Source organism: Erithacus rubecula (genome assembly GCF_903797595.1).
Source record: "Erithacus rubecula genome assembly, chromosome: 4".
Lineage (NCBI taxonomy): Eukaryota > Metazoa > Chordata > Aves > Passeriformes > Muscicapidae > Erithacus > Erithacus rubecula.
The window spans coordinates 62,708,480-62,729,450 of NC_136686.1; the positions used below are offsets into that span (position 1 = coordinate 62,708,480).

The 20,971-nt window shown below is 42.6% G+C and overlaps 1 protein-coding gene across 5 annotated transcripts in view; it reads left to right on the forward strand.

Annotated features, from left to right (window-relative positions):
- Window positions 1-7,601: 7,601 nt before the first annotated feature.
- BEND7 (BEN domain containing 7) overlaps window positions 7,602-20,971 on the forward strand; it is a 50,819-nt gene continuing 37,449 nt past the window's right edge. Inside the window, exons 1-2 of one of the 5 annotated variants that reach the window (XM_079304361.1) lie at window positions 7,602-11,890; window positions 15,688-15,771. In XM_079304361.1, coding sequence (XP_079160487.1) covers window positions 11,413-11,890; window positions 15,688-15,771 — 562 coding nt within the window. In that variant the 5' untranslated portion in view covers window positions 7,602-11,412. Of the gene's footprint in view, window positions 11,891-15,271; window positions 15,348-15,687; window positions 15,772-20,971 lie in introns of those variants that run through there. The other 4 variants (XM_079304360.1, XM_079304359.1, XM_079304358.1 and 1 more) reach the window with 4 other exon arrangements.

Below are 20,971 nucleotides of genomic sequence, written 5' to 3' on the forward strand. Positions count from 1 at the left end.
GACGCGTTCAGGTTGGATATTAAGAAAAGTTTCTTCAGTATCCATGTAATATCGTACCGTTGTTGGAAGCAGATTATTTAAAGTGATACACAGACAGTAATTATCAGACAGAGCCAAAATATAGATGCTTTCTCTCAAGGAATGTAGCAAAAGAGGCGGAATATGATTTTTACAGGGGTCTTTCCCGTTTTAGTACAGCTGGTTTTACAAAGGAGTGTTTGACAGGTTCTTTAAAGAGAGTCTGCGTGCAATTTATTCAGCTGTCTTCTCTGTTTAGCTTGAAAAATCTTTGGGGAAAAGTCTCTCTGACTGTGTGTTTGTACAGTGCCTTGTGATGGGCTTGGTTGCAGATGACATCTAATATCAGATAAATCATGGCCTCAGGTATTAGGAAAAATTTCTTCCCCAAAAGTTGTGAAGCACTGGGACAGGCTGTCCAGGGAAATGCTGGAGTCACTGTCCTGGGAGGTATTTGAAAGATGTGTAGATTTGGCACTTGGAGATACTGTTGTTGGTGGACTTAGCAGGGTTAATGATTGAATTTGATTATTTTAAAGCTTTTTTCCAACCTAAACGATTCAATGAGGTTGATTACTGGCCAGGCACACAGGCTGCAAATGCCATGTGGGAAGGTGGGATGCCTGTGATATTTGGTACCTGCTTCCTTCAGGCCCTGAGGGCTGAGATAGATGGTAGGGACCCAGTTCCTTAGTGTGCACATCCCAGGGCTAAATGCTTTTGTCATCAGCCATTCAGCATTTGTAACACTGGTAGTAACATCAAGAAATCTCTTGTTTTCCTTATTTACCTGATTTTCTCCAGCTATTTTCACCTTGTGGTTTGTAAAGACACTTTGAAGAATGAGTAAAGAGCTCCTCTCAGATTTTTTTTTCACCTATAAGTCCTCTTCCTTGTCTGTCCCCATTGTAAGCCCCACTGCCTCAGTAGCTGCTTTGGAGAGCTGTAACCACAACTTTTCAGTGGCTTTTCACCCACTTTAGATAACCTGAGCTGTGTGCCATGACTCTTGTAGAAAATGGCACAGTGGTTTACAGGGGTTGTTTAACCCCAGGCTGGAGGTTTCTGGATTCAGAAGTCATGCTCTGCTTTACCTCAGGCTTGATTGCAATTGCTTTGCAATGAGGAAGCAGGAACAGTCCTCCTACACTTTTCATAGTTCTCTAAAAGGAAATTATATCACATCTGATGGTGATAGAATCCAAGAATGTCTCTGTATGAGTCCTGGGGGAATGTGCCCACGTTTGGGTAATGGCATAAGTCAGGAGGCTGTAGGAATACTCTGTAGTGGACTTTATAGTAAACTAATTCAGATGGTTATGTCAGAGTGCCAACTGCCCCCTCAGTTTACTCTAGAGTACACACAACCTTAGACCTTGCTTCATTTCCTGCTCCAGTCTGACACTGGCCTAGTTTTGGCAGGGATACAGGTAATTTTCTTCCTAGTACCTAGTGCAGTTCTGTGGTTTGGATCAAGTATGAGAATAACTGATAACACACTGATGTTTTAATTGTTGCTAACCAGAGTTTATACTAAGTCAAGGACTTTTCAGCTTATATCCTGCCAGCAATGACACTGAGGGACACAAGGCAGCCAGGACAGCTGAACCCAGCTGAGCAGAAGGATATTTCATGCTGTATGCATCACACTCAGTGTATAAACTGGGGGGAAAGTTGGTTGGAGGCTGCTGCTCAGGAACTGGCTGGGCTCAGCAGGTGGTGAGAAATTGCATTGTGCATCCCATGTTTTGTATATTATGTTGTTGTTGTTATGGTGGTCATTATTATTACTAATAATATTTTCTTCCTTTGCTGTCCCATTGAACTGTCTTTCAATCCAGAAGTCTTCACACTTTGACTCTTCCAATTCTCTCCTACATCTCTCTAGCTGGGGGAGAGTGAGAGAGAGCCTGTGCATGGTCTGGGATTAAACCATGACAGACATTATATCTCAGTTAGAGTACAAAAGGAAGGAGGAAAGCCAGCTCAGACACAGTGTTGTGAGAAAGATGCAGTTACTGTCAGGTGACTCTTAGAACAAAGATCTCCCAGTTAAAAAAAAATAAATAAATAAGGTGTCAGTGAGGGATAAAAGGGACAAGGACAATTTTGGCAACGTTGGAAAGTAATGCTGTACCTCTAAAAGTTGCCTAAAAGTTCACTACCAGTGACTCAACTTTCCACAATTGCCCCTTTTCCACTACTTGTGGTTCTGTGCTCTCTTGTCTCCAAATCAAAGCATCCTGTAATGTAAATCCCTGCTGTGATCAAGACAGTGTCTTGTCCTATGAACAATAAGTGGCAATCTACAGGGCACTATGTCTCCCAAAAGTGTTACTGTATGCATGCAAATACAAAGTTATGTTGGCTTTGTTTTTCTGAGAACATTCACTAATATCTCCCCAAAGAAGGAAAGAGAGGAAAAAATCTTTGGTGTCATCCATCCATTTGAGATTTCTCTTTTTAAAGAGATTACAAAACTTTCTAATGTATAAGAAGAGGTGGTGTCTTTTTTCTTTCACTGACACCTCATGAAGAGATCCACTCTTGCTTCCTGTCTGATCTCCAGGATGTCAAATCTGTTTGACTCCTCTTTGCCTCAAGGTCAGGACAGCATTTTCTGAGGGACATGGATTGTTGAGATGGCTGGGTCAGGTCTGGACTGGACACAGTACAAACCTCCTCTGTTGCTCATAACATCTTCCTGAGGCAGTATCTGTGCTGGCAATTTGTTATGGTCCCTTCTTGCTTCATTATGGATCTCTCATCCTCTGGCTGTCTCCATTCACACGTGCTCTTTGGCTCTGGGGTGGGTATCTGCTGGACAAACTCATGGTGCACATGAAAGCTGACAGTGTGAGATCTCATCCTTGGATCATGTAATGGAGACTGTTCCTTCACACTGCAAAAGGATTTCTGCTAGTGACCACTGTTCTGAGGAGCCCTCAGAGTGTGGAAACTGTTTAACTGTGTTGTAAAAGCAGACAATTCCTTCCCTATGCCAGTCCCTCATCCATGTAATGATCCCTTAGATGACATCACTGTATAGGATATTTTTAACACAGTGAAATGTATGCTTTTCCAAGCTGTATTTCAAATTACCAGTTTAGAGTCAATTACATCATTGCTATAAATCCAAAGCTTGACTATTTGTTTTCTACTGCTCCTGTTTTGCTTTTCAGGGCAGTCCTGCTGGTTTGGTACCACTATGGCTGTCTCTCATGTGATTAATAAATATGACATTTGCTGTCAGGACTGTAGTCAGGCCTTTAAGTTCTCCAAAACCACGTGCAGAATCTCGAGAGCTCCCAGCAACTGAGCTTGGGTCTGGAAGCAATAATGTTACTCATGTTTACCCTAGATCCAGGTTTCTGCAGACCTCTGGAACAACCCCACAGAATCAACCACAAAGCTACTTTGAAGTAATTTCCTTCACAACATTAAATATGAAATCAAGACTGGAAAGGGAAATCTAGAAGTTATTCAAAATCTTGGAACTTTCGTAAGAGCCTTGTAAGCAATAAAAATACAAGCTTAAAACATACATGAGGTGTTTCATTCCAATTTCTAGCTGGTCAAGTGATTGCTCAGCTTTATCTGCTACAAGCCAACTGTCAGCCTATTATTGAAGGCAGCTCAACCCAGTTTCACTCAAATAACCCAGATGTCATCTATTTGCCAAAGTGGTAAAATGGATCAGAATAATTTTGAATGCTGTCAGTGGTTGTATTCAGTTTATATTTAGTTGTTTTCAGGTCCTATTTTCATGGGCATCCAGTTTCACTTATCTATTTGATATTAAAACAGGGGAAACTCCCAGTTCAGTCAGCATATGCTTTCACTCACACACAGGAGGCAGAACTGATGCCTTGCAGCTGACCAAGATTGCAGAACTCATTTCAAGTAACAAGGGCTCAGATGACTCTTGGAAACCCTTTTCAGATAAGTACATAGTTCCTTTTAGTCATCTTCAAAATACTATACCAAAAATGACATTGGATAAAATTGCCTTTACACCATAACTAAGTATGCTCATTTCTGACAAAGGGAGCTCTACACCCAGTCTCAGTCTTTTCTTTTTTTACTAAACCAGTCCTTAACTTTTCAGGAGGGATTAACCATCCCCCATTCTTTACCCCCACATTTACTTTGCTCACAGGCACCTCCAGGTGTTCTATCAGACATGTTAGTATTTCTGCTAAGGATTGCAAACTGCACTTCCATAAAATCCTGATGTTGGGGATGGGCCCATCTCCTCCATTTAGTCAATTTAAGCCATTCTTGGGCTTTCACTTCCTTATTCACCTTTCCAGGCAGCACACAATCTCCAGGAGGTCACAGTCAGAGAAACACTCAGCTGGAGGGAAGATTGAGGAAGAAACTGGGATAGTGCTCCACCACAGGTGTCCAAATCCCACTGCAAAGACAAGGAAAGCTTAAAGGGGAGGGAATGGCAGAATAAAGGTTCCCACATTTCTAACAAACATAAGTTTTCCAAAGTCTATGGCGTCTATGTATCATGAAGGCAGCATTTGAATTTGATTTGTTTTGCTTTTTAAAGTATCCCTTGATTAGGTCTCATGATAAGTCAACCCCTGCAACTCCTGTCTGCCAGGATATACCTCTGTGTGCTCTGTTAAAATAGTTAGGAAAGTAGTGACATATGGATGTTACCAATTAGTAAGGCTAGTATGGCTTTTGGAAACATGCTTGAAATAACTGTTTGGCTGCTAATTATCCTCTGATTTTGACAAAGGAATATTTATGAGCATTGTTTAGGTTGTCTATAGGATGCATGAGTCTTTCCTATCTCAGCAGCTTTATTATCTGTAAAACTGAGGTGGTGTAAAAACTCATTGTTGCTTCTGAAAAGCTTTGCATTTAAGAACAGCTAATTACTGCCAAACTGGCTGATATGTGAGAGATCTGATGAAAAATCTGTTGTTTCAGGAACAATATTCATAGCTGAGCTTATGGCACTGTGTCATCAGAGTCCTTAATGAATCAGTCCCAAGATGTCACTAGGGAGACTGTGCTTTTTGACAGCAATGGCCATTCGTGGCTGTTAAAGAATCTAAAACATCTTGGAGGAAAATGATCATGCTGCCTTTTTTTTGTTGTTTTGGTTTCTTGCTGTTGTTAGTATTTCTTGTAGCTATTCTTTCTAGCACTCCAGCAGTGCAGGGCAAATGATGTGAAGCACTGAACATCCTTACTCCCAGCATCATTGTGCACTACATGTACCCAAACAACAAAGTCTTTACAGGAAAGGTGCAGTTACAGGACTAAGCCCTGCAGATGCAGACTGGGTTGTCAAACTGCATGCACTGTGTTTTAGATCCATACAATTGTCTCTTTCTTCAACCTTCCCCAAAGTGATGTATACACTTAACATTCCTTGGCTTTGAGACATTTTAGCTGTATTAATAGACACCACCACCCGAACACCAAATAGATCTTGTTGGATGGTATAAAAGCACATAAAAACATCTATTTTTCTTCCACTTTAATGCATATAGAAGATAAATGGTTGAGCATAAAGTATTGTACTTCTGAGTTCATTAGCGTGTATTCAACATAGGCAGGAAATCTCAGAAAGTTATTGCTAAATGATCATAGTTCTATGTTGTCAGTTTGATCCCTGCAGGATGTGTCCATCTCAGAGAAAATGCCCATGCAGGTGCATTGGCTGCCTCAGCAGAGAGGTCAGGGATTGAATAGGTGATGGAGTCTTCAGTATCTACACATCTCTGAAGGTAAATCCTGGGGGGTCACATTAATGAAAATGCTGCTGTATGTATCTTACTGCTGAATAAAAGCACCTTTTTCAGATGTTGTCAGTCTCCAGCCTGACAGAGATTTAAAATTCACATAATCTCTCTTTAAAAAAATGCATGTGTGAGTAGATTTTGAACTCCATTGTACCTTGCAGTGAAATTTTATTTTTTAGAACTGAAAAGCAGGCAGGTGGTTATGAATGTGTCTGAAGCTATTTCACCAGCCTGAAATGTAAGTACTGTTGGAAAACTTTCAGGAAAATAGAACATCTTAGTAGGAGCTGCAGCAACTTCTCGTGAATTTATTTTAGTTTGCATCAGTATTCTGAGCTACAGGGATTATAATTTAGAGAAACTCTCATTGGGAGAGGGGATTGATGGCGTTGAGGCAGCAGCTCTGTGAGTTGACAGGGATGCTAATATAGCCACGGCAGAAGTTTAGAGAGCAGATCAGAGCAGCTGGGTGGGCTGATAGAGAGGATCAGGGCAGCCCAGAGGAGCAGTAAGAGGATCCAAATAAGTGGATTAGTAGCATACCAAAGCACACATTACTTTTAGTTTTCAAACTCCCATTGATTTTACTGCAAGTGCATTTACTAATGTGTGGCAGGAGAAATGGAAGAGGATCAAGGCAGAATCGAGACAAGGAGAGCAGGTCCCTGTGGCAACTGGAAACAGCGAGAGGCTGGGCTGGGGAGCAGAGCATAACATCCCCACATCAGGCTCAGGACTCAGAGGAGGATGGCTGCTGCCTGGGCTTCATCCCACAGCCTCCAGGAGCTCCCTAACAGTGTTAAATGCTTTTGTTCCTGCAGCTGATGCTGCATTCCTTTTCCATCCGTAGCTCCAGCCATTGCATCACTGCACTCTTATTACATCTGCCTTCAGCTGCTGTGGCTGGAGCAAACTGACACAAAAATGGAGGACTGATTAGCAGCATGAGCCTCTTGGAACTCTCCCTAGCAGGGGGCTCGCTGGGCTGCTGGACACTGAGCTGAGCTTGCTGTAATTTGTGCCTGCAGCACCCATCCAACTGGGACTGCTGACTGCTGTGCTTGGGCTGGCGTTGACTCTGGGATGACCCAAAGCTCAAATGTGCCCTTTCTGAGGACACCAGCCTGGCTTTACATTTCATCTCTTAGGCAGAGGTGGTAGTGATGCAAAGACACATCCAGACTAAAATTTCTAAGCACTATTACTCTTTATGTAACACAAAAGTTCAAATTTCTAGGCAAAATAACAAGCCCTACTCACATTGTCCTCAGCTCCCTTGAAGCACTTGGGTTGTAAGGGCAAAATTAGTTCAGCCTATGGTTTCTCCATGTTGCACAGAAGCAGAGGATATCCTTGTATATGGGTCGGTTTCTTTCACTCCTTCACTTTGTCTTTCATAAAAAAGAGCCTTGTTGAGACCTTTTCTTCTTCATCCTTCAACCACATCTGTTGCTTAGACACCTTGGTCTCCTCTCCACTCCTCCCAGTATTCAAATCCAAAAACTGGTTTGTCCTAGGGAAGACTTAATACCTTAATATCCTTATCCCACAAGTATTGGGTCAGAGTGGATGACCATCAAGCATTGACTCCTAGAATACACTGCCCTTCCTTGGAACATTAGTCCAAGCTGTACATAAATTCAAAGGGAGGGTGGGAAATCCAGCCTTACAGTCAAAAGGAGGTTTGCATTCTGATATAGAAATGTTCAGAAAGTTTGCATTCTGATTTGGAAATATTCAGAGGGTTTGTAACTGCATGCACAAAGAACACTTTGTACATAGATTCAGTTATATTCTTTATTGTTGAAACAGTTCTGGAATGTTTTGGTCTCCCTGAGCTGCCAAACAGATGAAAACATTGGTCTGCCCTGTAATTTTTTTTCTTTAAAATTTATATGAGAAAGATTAGCAAGCAGCAGAAAGGACAAGAAGGCATTTCAAAACTGTGTTCCAAAAGAAAAGGAGAAAAGAGACATGAAATGTCAAGTACTGTGACTCAAATGGTACAGGAAAAACTTAAGGAGAATTGGAAAACAAGTTAAACCCCACTCCTGACTTCAGAATTCTTCAGGACATCCAGACACCTTCCTCTCTAATGACCCAGTCCTTGGATATGCCAGCCTGAGAGCCTGCTGAAAGGGCAGGTTTGTAGTGAGACAGCACAGCACAACGTGGCCTATTGTCAGCTTGGGGGCTAAGTCCTGCCCACATATGTCATATGACCACAAAACCACCACTGGAAACACTTACTACAGTTTATAAAATCCTCTATGCCATTCATTACACATAACTAACCAAAATAGCTCACCTATTAACCTGTCACCTGGGCAGCTCCTGGTCTCCAATTTACCTCTTCACCCTTCTCCTGCTTCCTAATACCACATGGAACCTCATCAGGCTACAAGATGAGTGGTAATCATGGTGCTGTTAATATGACAGTCAGCAGCCTCTTCCCACTTCACACAGCCTCACATGAATTCCTTGACATTAGACTTTAAGGCTCAGATCAAATCATTGAGTTTATGAGACTTTCTCCAGTATAATTTTTCTAACTGAAAAGCTGAAGGGGTTCTTAGTACACTTATTTAATTCTCCTCAGCCCTAGGACTTATTAGTCATCTTTGTCCTATACCATCCTGCTTCTGAATAATGAAACATTATCATGAACTGGACACACCTGGAAACAAAGAAAAAGTCTGGGACATCCAGACTGTGTGAAGAGCACTGCTGCTGTTAATACTGAAATATTAGATTAATTAGATTTAATCAGTTAGCTTATGGTATGAAATGGAAAAGTATTTTACACACCAGAAAATTAGTGGGAAAATTACTACCAATTAGAATGGGGAGGGAGATATTTTGAAAGTAACTTGAAGAATAATACAATGCTAACTAAGAAATGATCAGGAATGATCATACTGACTTGGGACATGTTGCACGATAAAGCCCTTATTTAGTCGGCTAATTTCATGGCATTTTGAAAAACACATCACTCAGTTAATGATCTGAGGAAACACTTTGAAAGCAAGCATGAATAGATACAAAATGCACAGAATTTTTGATATTTTCACCAAAAAAAAAAAAAAATTACCTATGGATTCTTAATATGTAATAATAACAACATGATACCAAGACAGAAACTGAAGTAAAAGATGAAATTAAAAGCTGTCTGCCCCCCAGAGCCAGTGTGCACTTTATCCTAAGTGATTTGGCTGCCACAGCAATGCAGCCAGTGACTATCTAGGGTGACACAAGGCAGCCATTCTAATGGGATAAAGAGGACTTTCATCTCTACATTGCTCCAGCTGGAATAATGCAATGGTGGCCTCTGACAAACGAGCAGATGATCCCAGCCCTGTTTTAGGATGCCCACCCCAAAATGCCCAGCAACAGGCTCACAGCTCCCTGTACATGGGAGCCTTTGAGTTTGTGTAGTTTTGTGTAAGTCCCAGCTGAGAAACACCAGCAGTGCAGGACAGAAAGCTGTTTCCAGCTACCAGATACTCCTACGTGTTGTGTGGATAACTACAAGACTTTGACCTAAAGTCACCTTGTCCTAGTTTCTAATTCACTTTTATGCAGATGAGATGGCAGGATCAGAGCTGTGGTATCCACACTGGCTCATACTTTCAGAAATGAAAGCTGCAAGATTTATTCATCTGAGTGACCACAATTAGGTTAGCTTGCACGATCAGGCTTATTCTGCATGAAAAGGATGGATCTCTCTAATTCACATAAAGGAAAATGAGAAATATTGGTGGAAAAGGGGATGTGCTAACACTTGTAAAACATTACTGGAAACTGCATTGCCCAGACTGAAATGTAATTTAAAACGACGAGTGGCCCTTTAAGCAAAATATCAGCACAGGGAAGGAAGAACTAAAACCAGTAAGAGAGCAGCTGATAAAACACTGCCATCACATTTTCATAAATTACACCCCAAAATGTTTCACAAAATTGGGTAACAGAGGAAAACAGAAAATATTTTTGTACCACATTCCTTTGACAAATGCAGGATAAAGCCCATCATGTGAGCTGAACTGTAAATGAGGGCCTTATGTCTTATAAAAATTCTCCTATTGTCCCAAAAAGGATGAGAGTCAAACACAACAGTTTCTGCAATGCTCTAAGTCCTGTAAATAAAGTTTGCTAGCAGACAGGAATCAGCAGACTGTTTGGGGAGGGGAAAAAAATTAAAGAGAAAATGCTCTTTTTGTAGGAAAAAATTAGGCACGGTGCCGCTCCATTTCAGACCCAACTTCAGACCCGACTGTACCAGCTTAATTGGACCCACAAAATCCAGCAAACAGCATATGACATCCATCTACCTTTGCTGCTTCAGCATCCTCCCAAAAATATATAATGCAGGATTTTAAATAGTACATTAGCCCAGTTTCCTTTCACAAAGTCTTACAGAGAAGTTTAGGAAAATTCCAAAAGTAGCATATTGATTGCCTCTGGGATTTTCCACTTAGCAATTTAATAGAAAATTACACCCCTACCCAATCTGTGAGGTTTCCATAACCTCCCTCGTGAATTTAATTTTCCAGCATATAATAAATTTTACCATTAGGCATATTTTCTGATATTGCTTCACCATAAAGGCTATTTCCCAATTTTGCTTTTCAGAACCATGTGTACCCTCTGTGTGGTGTCTGGACAGCACCTTGCACCAAAGAATTCAGGTCTGACTGTTTATTCACACAGTTAGGATACAAATCGCTACTGTTAGTATTCCGTTTGTTTCCCTCCTGCTCATTTTATGTCATTATTCCGAGTGATAGGGTCGGTCAATATTACTGGAGCTAACGGGATTCTCCTGGGTCCTCTGAGGAGACCAAGGCAAGATCTGCATTTGCATCTGTTCAAGTAGGCGTATGCGAGTATCACATAGTCTTCTCCTTGTCACAACACAGCCTGACTACATGTAAAACACAAGATGATGATCGGAGCTGTGTTTGCAGTTATCAGTAGTCATAACTGTAAACGCCTGGGTCCTTTCTCTACAGGCAACAGGCAAAAGCACTCTCGGCTGTAAAAAAAAACCACTGCACCCTCAGTGAATTTAGCACAGTGAGCTAACTGGAAGTGTGGCTGAAGGCGTCAAGTGGTGAATAAATCAAAGCACTAATTTCAGCTGTGTTTGGGCCAGCCGTATGGCTGCAGTGACCTCACGGTGACCGTCGGGAGGGCTGCCAGACGCCCTAAATCTCGCTCCTCCGGAGAGCCGAGCCTCTCTTCCTCTTGCTAAGGCGATCCAGTTTTTGGCTGAGGGACTCTCTTCCTCTTGCTAAGGCGATCCAGGTTTAGCAGAGCTCAACATCCCTCAGCCCAGCTGGCGGCTCGGCGCTCTTCTCCAGGCCTCGGTCCGTGACACCAGCGGACACATCGCCGCGAGAATCCCCGTAAAACACGGCAACAAACAGGTGTTGCCATCAGTTCCTGAGGTTTACCCACTTCCGCACGCCAACTTCACCCCCCGCTGCCCGCCGGCCCCGGCCCGGTCCCGCTAAACACGGAGTTCCCCCCGCTCAGCCCCTGCGGGAGCCGCGGGCAGCGCGGAGGGCTGAGCGGGCAGCGCCGGTGCCCGAGTGTGAGGCGGGCGGCGGGAGGGGGACACAAAATGGCGCTGCCCCTCAGCCCCTCGCCCTCGGCCCGCGCTGGGGCCGAGTGGCGGCGGGCCGGCCCCGGGGTGGCGGCGGTTCCCGGCCGGCGGAACCGCCGCCTTCCTTCCCCCAGCAGGTGGCACCGGGGTCCCGGCGCCGGCGGCGAAGCCATTGCGGGCCGCCCTTTGCCGCCGGGCCGCGGCCGCGCAGCCGGCGGGGGGGAAGGCGGCGGCATCGCCCCCGCGGGGCTCCCCCCGCCGCACCCCGCTTTCCCTCAAAGTTCGGGGCGGGAGCGGGGGGGAGACCGGAGCCAACTTGTCCCGGATCCCTTTATTCGCCGCCGGAGCCGCCGTCTCTCCCAACCCCCGCGTGTATTGCTGATCGGAGGGACGGAGCTCGGTCCTGTGTCCGCCCCGCTCCTTCCTGCCCGCACCATGGAGTTCGCCCAGAGGAAGAGGAGCAGGAAATCCCAAAGCTTTAAATTGGTCAACGAAGGTAAGGCGGGGGCGGCCGGGCTTTGTTCGGTGGCCGGGGGCAGCCCCGACTTTTGCCCCGGGGGGAGCGGGGCGTTATGAAACGCCGGCGCCCCCGGGCCGCCGCTCCCTCCCGGCTCTGTTATTGAACTCCGCAATCCTCTGCCTGAACTCCCCGGAACCATTGCACGCCTTTCTTTCTTTCTTCTTCTTTTTTTTTTTTTTTTTTTTTTCAATTTTATTTCTTTTACCCCCTTTCCGTTTCCTCTTTTTTTTTTTTTTTTTTTAATTATTTTTTGCATGTATGTTATGTGTTGTTGCAAAACCACCAGCTCAAGCCTCCCCCCCACCACCTCAGGTGGACGTGTTATTTTTTGCCAAACAGACCCTGCACAAAATAAAGTTGGATCGTGTTTCGTGGTAAATCCTGCTTGGGCGGGGGGGAGAAAAGGTAGAATCGGGAAGCGAGCAAAAAATAATGACACTTGAGCAGCGACAGAGCTCCTTAGTATTCAACTCTTGTGGATTTATTGTATTTGGGGTGGTTTTTCCTCTCCTCGGCTGTGTACATCCGTGTATTTGAAAGAAAAGCTATATCGAGATTGCTTTATTAAAAATCCACGCAGGTAATTAATTGTACGTGGGCAGGGGAGAGCCGCTGGCGTGTAACTTGTTCACTCGGGGTGTGTTTGCTTTTGGAAAAGAGAATATTTTTGAAGGGATCGTGAGGGGAGAAATATTTGAATTCATGTCGGGCAAGAAGCACAGCTCTGTGTTTCAGTCTTGTTGTTGTTTTCTTTAATTAAAGGGGGAGAAAGATACAGCCGCTGGTAGGCATTTTAACAGGTGGACTTCCCACCCCTAGGGATTTATTTTGGTTGGGGATTTGTCCCTTCTCTGGCTGATGAGATGTTTTTTGCCCTGATGGATTTGAGATCATTTCTCCTTTTGTGTTCCCAAGTATTGGACGGGAATATCTCCATGAAACGCTGTGTGTGTCCTGCATGCCAAGTTCAAGGCAGGTGACTGCTTGGGTGTAATGTCACAATGGTGAAAAGGGGAACACACACACGAGTGTCAAGACTTGCTGTCTGAGGAGTGCTCTGCAAAATTGTGTTTGAAACGAAGAAATTCAAAGATGGAAATAAACTCACTTGGTGGGAATAGTAAATAATGACTGCTGTATTGTAGTGGGGGGGTCTGGGGCATCACACATGGTCCCTGTTAAAACTAGAGGGGCAGGGACATGCCAGATGTGTCTGAAATGCATTGAAGGTCTGTATCCATTAGCAAACATATCAAGGGTGTAATTTTTACAGAGAACAGGTTTGGTTTGTGGGATTTTGGTACTGAACATGCTCCCAACTTGGAAGCAGAATTAGTGTAGACTGGGTTGGAGTATGGAGGTGGTGAAAGCAAAATGTGGAAAAACAAAACTGAAATTGTGCATTGTTTCTTTCTGTCCTAATGGATCTGTAAAAAGAGTATGTGCCAGAAATAGGTGACTATTTTGCCTTCCCAGTAGCTACTTCTTACAGGTTTAGATATGCCTCAGTGTATGAGACAATCTATTTAACCTTATTTTAACAGGTAAATCCAGTTATGATGGTACATTATTAATAATATATTATCTGAGGTCTCTTTTTGGATGTAGAAAGTCAAATAGAAAGCTACACTAAAAGCATATACTAGAGAGAAAATTATATCTTTGTACTTTGAGAATGAAGGAGATAAAAGTCACATTTTGTATGTGAGCCTGCACTCTCATACTCTTTTTTATCACAGTTGATTAGAAAGCTAATTACATATAAATAGTTGTCTCTTGTAATTGGCCTTTGCCTCTTGCAGGAGTTATTCCGTAATGTCACAGTTTAGTGTTTACTGTTGTGAAATTGATATGGTTTTCCAGTACCTGGACTCTGACGTCCAAGGCAGAAGAAGGAGACCAAAGAGAAAAGGCAATGCTGTGAATTGGTTGGTAACACCATCTGCTATTGATATGTGCCCATTCAATGCTTATTCTGTCCCAAAAATAACTTCAGAGAGCCTTATCACAGGGATCAATAATGACCAAATCAAGAGAAAATCCATTCCTGTGCTAAAACACAGCCACCTCTGGAGTGCAATGTGGTGACTTTAAGGCAGCAGCTGCAGACCAGGAGAGTATTGTGACCAGCTGGATGTACAGGGGAGTGCTAGAGAAGAAACCATGTGTAAGCTGTATGTCTAAGGACCATGAGTGCCTAAGCCATTAAGTTCCAGTTTCCATGTACTTGCTCCTATGGATCTCGGAGTTTCCTTGAGAGGATGAAGGTGCAGAGTGTGGCAGGTAGACCCTGACTGGCCATCAGGTGCCACCAAGCCACTTCACCACACCCTCTGCTCAACAGGACAGCTAGTGATCATGGAAGGCAGCTTAAATCCTGCCAGTTTAGTCATATGGAAGAAGCTTTTACTTCCTTGATGTCATATCTCAGACTTCACCTTTACCCATTTCACTGGCTGGGCGTGCTCGGGAAGCAGAGGAACACTTCATGTAGCACCTCATCACTGATCTCTCCAGTTCTGTGCTGTGGTTGTTTTCCCCTCATTTTCTTTCTGGGCCTTCTCATTCTATTGCATTGCTGTGTTAGGCTCAATTTTAGTTTACCTTCTGGGTTGTTCCTCCTCTTGTGCCTTCAAGACAGTCGTGCTGCACAAATAAACAGCACATAATAAAAAAGTGACTTCCAGGAGACTTGTCCAATGCTGTGGCTGTTTGGTCGGAGGTGCAGGTGTGCTGCTTGTGGGGGAAGGAGCTGCTTTTGCCACCCTCTGCTTGTGTTACACGTTTTAAGTGAATCCCCCAAAGTGCCTTCCATGAGTTAATCTCTGCCTCAGTTTTTGTGAGGCAGGTAAACATAAAACCAGTTTACGGAGGGAGCAGCTGAGAGCGTTGGGAACTGGGAGGGCACTGAAGGAGTGAGGTGGGGAGGTGGCTCTTTCAAGACACTGAATACATTGTTCAGTCTGAGCGATTTGCCGAAGGACAGAGTGTGTGCCAGTATCAGAGTCAGAAATAGCATCCAGGAGAGCTGCCTTCAGACACTTCTTTTTTTTTTCCTTGGACTTACTATTCCCTCTGTGCACACATGTAAACAAAGCTCTGGTTTTAGTGAGCACCTGCCTGGGGTTACAACAGAGACCTTCACAGCAAAATGTTCTTTTATTTAAAATAGAAACTCAGTAGCGATTTTTTTTTTTTTTGTAATATCTTGTAACATCTCTGTAAATGAGATGCCAACGCTAATTCTTCAAGTCATCACAGGCATTAATTTCTATAGCTGAATATCCTAAGGTGTCCCTAATCCTCCTTTCTTCACAATCGGGAGGCCAGTGACATCAGTATGAGTCAGGACAGCTGAGCAGTACAGCCCTGATGTACATTGCTGGTTCCTTACTGAGGTGGAGTTTGAAAGTTTGCCTTGGTCTCTGGGAAGGTAAAGTTTTCATTATAAATCTGCTTTCCTTCTGTAAAGCAAGAAGCCAGATAATTGGCATCTGGTGGGATAATTTGCTGTGAAAATGAACACAGTAATTTAGGGCAGGCGTAGCTATTCCCTGAAATCTGTGAAATATTTGAGCTGAGTCTCTCCAGTGTGAGCAAAGGTTTTTTAGGAGGTGCTGATACAGAGCACATTTTCTGTGGTTAATTTGATGTACATGAAATAAACTGCAGATATATTGATAAATTGTGTAGTAAAACTGTAGCAATGTATTCAGTGTTCATTTTTTCCAGATCACTTGAATTCTAATTTTTTTAATCGTTTTTCATTCCAGATTACCATCATGAGATATATAAGATCTCTGACTACAACAATGATGTTAATGGGGAGACCAAAGAAACACAACCAGCTTTTTTAGGTATGTGCTTGTGTTGATTAATTTTCGAGCAACATTGCGTGGCCATTTGCAATTAGGGAGGAAAAAACCTCTGTGCAAGCACAGAAAGCGCCTGCCATTGTTTAATATGACGCTCTTTTCAAGACCCTTTTATTCTATGAATTGCCAATATATCCTTTATTAACACTGCTAAAAGTTGTAATTTCAGACATAAATGTTTATTAGTGTCTACACACAGTGCTAATTATCACTCACTCAGAGAGCCAGATGCTGACTCTGCAGTTTTGCAGCTCTGTGCTCACCCCATTTACATTGCATATTCCCTGGCATGCTTCACTGGCAATAGTTTGTGTAATTGGGGTATTACATCTTTGACATCTGGATAACAGAAATTCAATTTCCAGGAAGCTGCTATTTGTTTGGTTTTGCTTCTGCCTTGGGTGGGATAAAGGATTAATGTGCTGTCTTAATGTAATGTCCTTTCACCTCTGGAGCTTGCCTGCTAATCCTGCCATGGCAAAATTAAATTAAATCAACAGTTAAAAATGTGTAAAGAAAATACAAAGTAATACAGAGTCTGCAGCATGATATGTATTACAGCATATCAGTGAACCTTTACCTTTCTTGTGTGCTTTTTATCCTGTGTAACTCCTCAGCTGCAGAGTGCTTCTTCCTTTCCTGCTTCTATCCCCTTTCAGTTGCATCCAGGACCTCACCTGGATAAAGCCCCTCTTGGAAAAGATTTGACAGGTTAAATTCAAAGAAGGAGGGGCCAGTTTTTTCAGGTGTATTAAGCAAGCTTGTGAACACTTAATTCAGGCTTTGGAGAAAACTTTCTTGCCTTTGCAGCAAGAAATTTGGGGGTGTTTGCCTCTCCTTTGAGCACCAAGAGCCTAAACATTTTTGTGGGGCTATTTAAGGTTTCTGTAGTCTGTGTTGCCCCCTGAAGCCAGCAAGAGGCATTGAAATGTAGGAATTGGCACCTGAAGTTAATCTGCATGCAAAATACCATTGTCTCCTAAATTCATAGTGTCACTTCCTCTTCTAGAGGTCAGCAGCAAATGGGAGAGAATAGGAAGATGTGTTAAAGCAGGGGGTGGAAGCTGCCTTAAATTTCCTCCTCACCTTCTCACCATTAAGATTTTGAGCAAGTATTTCTTCCCTACACCCATTTCCAGGGAGAAGCAAAGGCAGCTGCAGTGCTTTGTGTTTGGATTTTGGGTACTGTAATCACTTTTGGTGAAGTCTGATAAACCTGACGGAGTGAGCTCTGCCAGAGGTTTACTCGTAGTGCTTTTTCTTCCAACTCTAAGTCATGTTAAAGCTTTGGCAAGAATTAGGCATCAGCCAGGGTGCTCCAAGAATGTACAGAAGTCTGTGCTTTGCCATTTGTGCTGCGAGTCAGACCAACTGATCTTGATTTTGGCTTGGCTGCTGTGTCCTTAGATTTGTTTGGGTTTTTCTTTTTTAGTATATCCAGCTTTTCATTGTGACTGAAGGTGCTCTGGCATTTAAGTGCCTCAAGTTCACCTATTTCAAGAGTCAGTCAGAATTTAACCTTTAAAAATGTGAATCCTATCAAGGATCCTTCCTTATCAGGTATTGTCAGGGTATAATCAGTGCTTCACTTGATTTCACTGCTTTGTGCCAAAATTTATCTCAGAAGGATACTTATTCCAACTTGTTGATTTAGAGTCAAGTTTATTCACCAGTTTAAGTGATCCATAGGATCAGCAGTTCAAACCTCAGTGTGATGCAGCCTTTAGTATGGAATGGATGTGGTTATACAGCATTTAAACTGTTACCTTTAGGGATAGTTAAATGTTAGTGGCAGTAAATAAGTGAAGCTTTATCAGGAATTGAATGTAGAACTGCCTTTGTTGCCCAGCTGAGCATGGTTAACTCAAAACTGCTGTTGAGAGGAGGGGAGCTGCTGGGGTAAATGAGTAAATCAGGAGAATCCAGTTTGTTTAACATACAGATAAATTAAGGATGAAATGTCAAAGAAGACCTGATGAACCTAAATGATCTTTTTTGCACCAGCACAGATGGGCAAAATATAGCTCTGTGTAAATGTAGGCTGAAAACTGGAGTAAGCTTCAGTGTAATTAAAGGAGCATGGTACTGGACATGAACTGATTGCCATGGTGTAGAGCCCAACTGCTATCTGAATAGAGCTTGGGAAGTTTTCTCATGTAGTGCAGTGTTGGGAGTGGGAGATGTGGTGGCTTATCCTCTCCCCCAGTCCTTTGCTCTGATAAGATGATGAACAAGAAGTCACATCTTTCTAGATGAAGGACATGCTAACCACAGTCTTTACAAAATTGCAGGGGAATGTGGAATGTCACTACTATATTTTGTGGGTGAGGACTGGCATGTCTTTTGTTTTGGAGGAAAGGTCTTAGTTATCTAGTACCAGGAGAGACTGCTCAGCCTGAGAAGGATGAGTGAAATGCTTAAACCTCAAACACGAGTGAGATTTAAAACAGACCTGACTTCAATTTTTCCAGTAAAGTCACAGGGCCACTAGCCCAGACTTAACATTACAAGCCCTTGAAGGGGCTGGGTACACCTGTGTCTTGTGGACAGTGATGATTAAACTTACAGTATTTATTAAAAAAAATCTTTTGCATACACCATATTGGGGTTTTTTTCAGTCTTAATATTTTATTACCATCACAAAAAAGTGGAAATATAGTATACTTCCAGACTGAGTGTTTTTACAATGCTTTCAACTTGAAATTCAGGCTGTATGTTTGAAAGGTTAATGCAGAAAACTAATTATATTATCCTGGTAATCAAATGTGTGATGAGACATTTGTCTGTGTAATTAACAGTGAAGAACTTTTATAGTTTCATAAAATTGCATGCTACGCACAGTGTGCTTGGAGCATTTGTTTTGAAGAGATGTCCAAAACAGAAATGTTTATGACTGATATAAAGTGGAACTGAAATGTACTGTAATGCAGGTGTCTGTGCGTTTTACAGCATTTCACATTGTTGAAATGGAAGGCAGCAGATTAATAACTTGGCTGTGTCATGGTAAAAATAAATAATGTGTTCTTGGAGTAGGGGAGCGATGCATAAGTTACTCACTAATTTCAAGAATTTATTCTGTCCCAGAAATAATATCCTTTGCAATTTATTCACAGAGAAAAAGTTGACTTAACAAGTAACTTCACAGACTTGTGTTACTGTTAATAGGATTATATCCCAAGTCTGGTTGTTGCAGTAGTGGCTTCTGTAATTAAGACTTCATAAAAGTTTATTTTATGTATCTGTGTTCTCTAATGATCTAACTTTGTGAAGTATTTCCCTTTGGGGCTAAAGCATGGTCTTGGCCTGGGATATTTCCAAGAACTGGGGGAAGTTGGTGTGTATCTATTATTACCTTTTTAATTGTATGACCCCATTAATATATACTTTTATTGAACAGTTGCTCACTTGTCCTTTCCCAAGTGATTTAGCCGGCAAAGCGTGGCATGAAAGTGTGTAACTTGGGCTTCTGTAGCTTCTCCTGTTGGCTGTTTTGAAACTGTTTCACCAGGCTCTTCCAAAGACTTACTTTGTTTGTGATGGGAGTGGTGGCTGGGCCCCCTGGTATGACCCAGTTTCCAGGGAAATAACCCCCAAATCCTGAATGGTCTCAGGGTTTAATCCTGGGTTTGATACTGCAAATTTCTTTGCTTACATTAGTGTTTGTGGGGCTTAATAACTTTGTTTGTCTCATGATAAGGCAGGGTTATCAAACCATATGTTTCTGTGCTTGCTTTGGTAGTAAGAGGTCTGATTTGAGGGTGATCCAGTTTTCCTGCATATTCAATCCTAGTGCTTTGTGTGGTGACATGAAATAGGAAAATGCTTTGAGGTGATGTTTTAGAGCATTGCTAAGATGCCTCAAGTTAAGACAGCTTCAATGTTCCCACGTGTTAGTTTAGCAGAGTCAAATTCTCCAGCTCATAACTGTGTTGCTTGTGTGACCCTCTCTGATCATGACCACTGCCCTCCTTGTTGACTTGGGGTTTAGGTTTTTAATTTGCAAAGTGTGTTGTTGTTGTGTTCTTTCTTCAGTGCAGAATCTTACAGGCTGAGAAAGACCTGGCATTGCTTTTTTGGGAAATGTGTGCTTACCCCATCAGTTTAGTTACACGGATGCCCGATTCCAATCATGCACAGAGAAGTCACAATAAAATCCCACGTGATTTAGGAGACCTTTGCTCTGATAAGGAAGCAGGCACATGGATCCTCTATTTTCTCCATGCTAACCTCCACAAATTTCTGTTTCAGGATGACTTGTAGGTACAAGATGACAAAAAAAAACCCTTGGTTTTTGAAAATTATGATTTGGTTCTTGCTGAGAAGAGATGCTGAGCATCCTTCAAGGATAACTGTCTCTGAAGGAATTACCTGAACACTGTGTAGCATTCCAAAAGGTGTTTGGGTGAGTTCAGCCTGGCTGAGCAGTGGAGATGTGTGCCCTGTGTGCACGTGCTGCCAGATTCCTTGAGCTGCTCTGAATCAGCCCTTACAGTCTTCAAGCACAGCAGGCGAGTTTTGCTGGCCCCCTTCCAGAGAGGGCAGCATTCAAGTGGCATCTAATAAATTGCAGTTTAATATGCTTAATGATATAACCCTTTGCACTTATTTATTATTTTTTGTTGAGTTTTCACACCATATGCTTCAACTTGCACTTTTTCTCACCTCTGAAGCCTTGTTTCCATACAAACCAGGCTCGTGTTGTCAGCTCACATGTGCTTGTCTGGCTCTGTCACTGCTGTTCCTACCCTCACAACAGCTCCACCATTTTCAGCCCAGTTGGACACAAAGGTGGAAATCTGAGATAAAAGTAACTTCAGTAAGCAGCCTGATCCAGGAAAAATCCCTGTTTGTATGTTCAAGGAAGGAAAAGGTTCCATAGGCATTTCGATTGCCCAAAAAACATATAATTACACTATAATTAATAGAAAAACTGTATTTTAAAAGTCATCTCATGAATATTTCCCAAAACATACAAGAAACATAAATGTTAGAAATAAAGAAAGTAATTGCAAAATACTGGACAAAGAGAACATGATGGGTTTTTGGTTTTGTGAGTCAAAGGAAGGAAGTACCAAATGCAGACAATTGTCCAACCTTAATTCTGTTCACCCATTTATACACTTTAAAACACACACATTAATACAGACGTGGTTACCACTTCTCTAATACTAGGATAAAATTA